This window comes from Clupea harengus, chromosome 23 (assembly GCF_900700415.2).
Source record: "Clupea harengus chromosome 23, Ch_v2.0.2, whole genome shotgun sequence".
NCBI classification, from domain to species: Eukaryota; Metazoa; Chordata; class Actinopteri; order Clupeiformes; family Clupeidae; genus Clupea; species Clupea harengus.
The window spans coordinates 3690871-3695867 of record NC_045174.1 but is presented as its reverse complement, the minus strand read 5'-3'; the positions used below and the strand labels follow the sequence as shown (position 1 = coordinate 3695867).

The 4997-nt window shown below is 47.3% G+C and overlaps 1 protein-coding gene across 1 annotated transcript; it reads right to left on the bottom strand.

The window, feature by feature from the left end:
* Positions 1-250: 250 nt before the first annotated feature.
* socs3b (suppressor of cytokine signaling 3b) lies at positions 251-4228 on the bottom strand. The gene is made up of 2 exons (XM_012837112.3): positions 4021-4228; positions 251-3207 (listed from the first exon to the last, which is right to left on the bottom strand). The coding sequence occupies exon 2, from the start codon at positions 3007-3009 to the stop codon at positions 2281-2283; it is 729 nt and encodes a 242-aa protein (XP_012692566.1). The 5' UTR covers positions 3010-3207; positions 4021-4228; the 3' UTR covers positions 251-2280.
* Positions 4229-4997: the final 769 nt, after the last annotated feature.

Genomic DNA, 4997 nt, shown 5'->3' with positions numbered 1-4997 from the left:
ACCGCAGGGAGGTAGACGTCAGTGTGCACACAAGCTGTCTTTATGAAAGTCATCGCGCTTGGATTCTTAGAAAGCCAACTGAATACACACATTTTGTTTTTGGGTGGTGGGTGTCTCCTTGTGTGTGTATGCATGTATGTGTGTATGTATGTGTGTATGTATGTATGTGTGTATGTTTGTGAGTTGCCTGAGAAGCATGTCTCAGAAGTTTCCACAATGTCGCACGCAATAAAACCCATGCACACATATATTCATTTTGTAAAAATAGTGCTCTTTAATATAAATTATTGAAATATCTTATAAATATAAATATGTGCAAAGTTTCTGTCTGCATTTCCGTATGTAATGCTTCCGCTTCCAGATCTTCAAGCTTGCACTCTCAGTCACTAGACTGCACTTTAAGATGAGTGACATCTTTATAAAAGACAAGAGGATTCAAAAACAACATGTTGTCTGTTTGGTTGTGACACATGTATGCATCATCTTAATTTGACAAAAGAGTACAAAAACAAAAACAAAAAACAACAACAAAATTAACACAACTCTAGAAAACTACAAGAGGAGCCGGAAAGCCCTTACATACACTAAGAGGAATACATTCATGTTGACAGCAGACCCCACATTCTGCTTGCGCGAAACCAAACACATTTGTCGTTATTGTTGTGATGAGGGATCGGAGACACTGCGCGTCTGATTGGTGTTGTCTTCTTTTTCTGCTCCCACCCCTCCATTGTCTGAAGAGAGTCCAGCCTTGTCTCTTGTTTATTTAAGAGGCATGTCAGCCTCCATGTCAGGATCCAGAGAAGTACATTAAGGATTTTCTTTTGCATACTGTGCTTGGCTAAGATTTCACAGTATACGTCTGTGGAGTTGGCCCTCGCGGCTCGTGCTGCAACGGCATTGCTGACGCATTTTAAATATTTGCTTGGCTTTTTGGGCCAGAGAGGAAATAATTATTTATTTTGGCCTGTGGCAAGAATTTCCTCTAAGTAACAAAACTGGGTTTCTTCTCATTTTCAAACTCATGTCAAAAGAGAGAGAGAGAGAGAGAGAGAGAGAGAGAGAGAGAGAGAGAGAGAGAGAGAGAGAGAGAGAGAGAGAGAGAGAGAGAGAGAGAGAGGGGAGACAAATGAGAGAGAGAGCAGGGTGAAGCTGGCACCAAAAGATGGCTGCTGAAATTCAGGGGAAAGACAGAGAGGAGGGAGTTAGGAGGTTATGATGAGAGGAGAGAGGGAGAGAGAGGGAGAGAGAGGGAGAGAGAGAGAGAGAGAAAGAGAGAAAGAGAGAGAGAGAAGGTGAGGCTGGCTGTGCTCTGGCTCTGAGTGGCTCTGAGTGGACGTTGGGGAGAGTTGCTGCTTCACAGGCACAGGCCCAGGCCCACCCCCACACCCACTGATCCAGGCGGCTGCTCCGCTTGGCAAGCAGCTGTGGAAATGTGAACGTCATGCAGTCACCGCCAGGGCCTTCTCCATACACACACACACACACACACACACACACGAGCCAAACTCTTTCGTGGAGGAGTCCAAATGTCAACCAGGATGAAACAAAGTGAGAGAGCTTCTCCTGATCGATAGTGAGGGCTGGATGGCAGCCCTAGCAGCACACTTAACTCCGAGACTGACACAACACCAGAGTAGTCCACTGCGGAAATGTGACAGACGTCATTCCTCATCTGGAAAAATCTGCAGCAAGACGAAATTCTCTCCTTCTTGAGGCAAAAAAAAAAAAAAAAAAAAAAAAAAAAAAAAAAAAGAAAAATCGCAATTGTTCACCCCCATGTTTTGTGTTTTCATGTCCAGAGCTGGTCAACTGTCAACCTGAAGGCATCTGCGCCACATTCCATAGGAATACTTCTTTTGTGCTGTCCATTCCAGGGCCAAAACAATCTCTCTCTCTCTCGATTTCTCTCGATTTCTCTCACAGTCTCCTCAAAGCACTCAAAGGCACAGTTGGGCTGGCGTTCAGCCCGCAATACTGACAGACACACAGAGAACTTGTAAAAATGGCTAAAACCATGCCTGGTGTTAGCGCCTCGGTTCACACGGCCGGGACTCCCAGCATCCTCTGCTCTCTCGGGCCTGTGACTGGTCACATTTCTGACTGAGCCGTTTCTGCTCGTGACCCCCGTCTGACCGTAAACGTCCACGCGTCCCAAGACGCATCTCTCAAACACAAAGTCCAAAGCACGTGAAGAGACCGTTGTGTTTCATGTGGTTCTGTTTTGAGGAGTAAGATGGGGGGGGGATAGCACTGTTGAAGTGTGTGTGGGTGCAAAGGTCAGATGGGTGCATCGTACTCCTCGAGGAACTCCTGGAGGGTCGTGGGGAGCTGGTCCCTCTTGGTGGACACGTCCAGGTGTCCGTTAACAGTCTTACGGCAGAGGTGCTGCAGCGTGGACATGCTGCAGCTCAGCGGCCTCAGAAGCTCCAGAGGCACCTTCTCCCCTCCAGAGTAGATGAAGTACGCGCTCCCCCCGGATCCTCCCGCCGGCCCCTTCCCACAATCCCCTGTAGCCGAGGAGCTACTAGCACCGTCGCTGCCACTGCTACCACCACCTGCTGAGGAGGAGCTGCCGCTGTTGGAGCTGCCAGTGGAGGGCATGTAGTGGTGGATGAGCTTGAGCACGCAGTCAAAGCGGGGCACCTTCTGGGCGTCGCGCGGGTCCGTCTGCAGGTAAAAGGAGCAGGTGTCGCACTGGATGCGCAGGTTCTTGGTGCCCGTGGCAGTCTTGACACTGAGGGTGAAGAAGTGGCGGTGGTCAGAGCTGTCGCGCACCAAGAAGGTGCCGGTGGGCTCGGCGCTGAGCATGGTACTGGCCTCCTTGCCCCCCATGGCGCTCCAGTAGAAGCCGCTCTCCTGGAGCTTGCGCACGGCCGACAGCACCAGCTGGTACTGCAGGCGTGAGCTGAAGGTCTTGTAGCGGTGGTGGTGCGGCAGCCGCCGGCCACACTCCACAGCACTGCTGCTCATGACGGGGAAGGAGTCAAACCTGCTGTGGGTTACCATGGCGCTTTGCCGGCGCCCTCAGCAGCCCGACCTCCCGGGGTGCGCCGCTGGGGGTTGAGGTGGGGGGCGCAGGGTGGCAAGTGGTTGTGGAAAGGGGGGTGAGCTTGCAAACTTGCAAAGCACTCACACACGCCACTCTGCACTCTATGCTCCTGAACATCAAGAAATGATGAGGTCTCAAACTGTTGTAGAAAGCAGCTGCAAATGAAACACATAGGGAAAGAGAGGTAAGGATCAGTGAGTACATCTGTACATTGGCCCCACAACAATTTGAAGCTGAGGAGACAATGAACAACAGAGCAAATAAATTACAAAAACTCAATGTATGTGCCTATGTTCTTTAAACTGGGCTAGAGGTGATGATGTTGATCGCTTATTAACCTACCACAGCCTCCAGACAGGCTGCTGTGTGCTACGCGGAAGAAAAAAAAAACCTTCCCAAAACTTCCAGTGATGCAATTGTCAATTCCAGGAAGATAAACGGAGATTTAATCGCAACTTTATTTTAAGAGCAAACTAACTGCTTTGCTTAGATCTACGCACGCGAATTTGATAGTCTGTTCGATCGCGTTCAGGCTTTTAGAAAACAGGTTCTTATGAATGAGGTCCTCCAGTTCTTTCCGAATAACCTAAATCCTCATTCAAGGAAACGTTGCCATTCTCGTGTTACACTGTAAGTAGGCTATATCTCGTCTTTCTCCACTTTAATATGATATCGTGAAGCGAAATGGAAGGAGTCCGGTGTAGTTACGAAGAAGGTACTGCTCTATTATTTTTAAGGGAGAAGACTTTCCCCTGGGGCTATCGCATTGGAAAATGCAACGGTTTTTATAGCCTTGGTGGACGCCAGACGGGCTTGCGGTATTAGCTAAGCTACTAGCGGCACTGCACCACAGTATTAAAATACAGTATTAATAGCTCTCATGAAGAATTGTGTGCCTAATATTCGCACCCTGAAAAGTATTTACAATACAGCTTATTAGCATGACCGAATTGAAAGGGCGACATTACCTTCAGCGTGTCCGCTGACTAAATCTTGGAGTTTTCTTCAGTTTTATCTTCTCACCTTCTCAGACAATCGGCGAAGAGATGTGTTTTAGCTTGAGGACGGAGGGGACCGCGGTGGGAGATGTTTGTCAGTCAATAGACTTTAAGTCAATAGAAAAACGCCTCTCTTCGGCAAGAGGTAGTGGAAGTACTGCCCCAATTGTCCAGCGAGTGCTGATATTTGTAAATGGCTCCTCCTCCAGCTTCCAGTAAAGCGCGAGAGCGCGCGCACGCACACACACACACACACACACACACACACACACACACACACACACATATACACATACACACTCATACACACAGACTTTCTCTCACTAGCTCTGCTTTGGGCAGATTGCCAATAAATAAGCAGTATGACCTTTTTTTTACGATTCCTGGTATTCTCAGACGTCCTCCCCTCCCCCCTCTGTTCGCTGGTGCAAGGTGAAAAAGTTAAAGTTCCGTCCTTGCACAGAGAAAGAAAAGAAAGGCCGGAATTACAAAATAACATTCTGTAAGCAAACAGTTGCAATGCAAACATGCGGCTACATTAAATTAATAAACACATCATACATAGGTGACAAACAACTATAGTCTGTATAAGCTATTCATGAATGAAATACTGTAACCTTGATCCGGGGATGGACTGAAATTATGATAGAAAAGGTGCAGCCAATTTCAATGGTGCAGTGAATCAGCAATCAAACACTTCGTTTAATCTTACACAAGCTTATTTCAATTTATTTTATCTCCTGCATGTCTTGCTGCCGTCGTTTTTACGGCCATCGATCCCCTGACAGTTTGTTACGCCCTCCAAGGGGCAAAAAGAGCACAGCATCTCACCTTCGAAATAGGCTATTAAAGGTACAGTTTGTTGTAAAAAAAAATAACTAAATAAAATGGCGGGACTAATACTGATGTATATATATTACATTATGTATTATATATATGTATATCAT

Excerpts from the sequence above, each read along its gene's own strand:
- socs3b (XM_012837112.3), bottom strand. The coding sequence starts at position 3,009 with ATGGTAACCCACAGCAGGTTTGACTCCTTCCCCGTCATGAGCAGCAGT.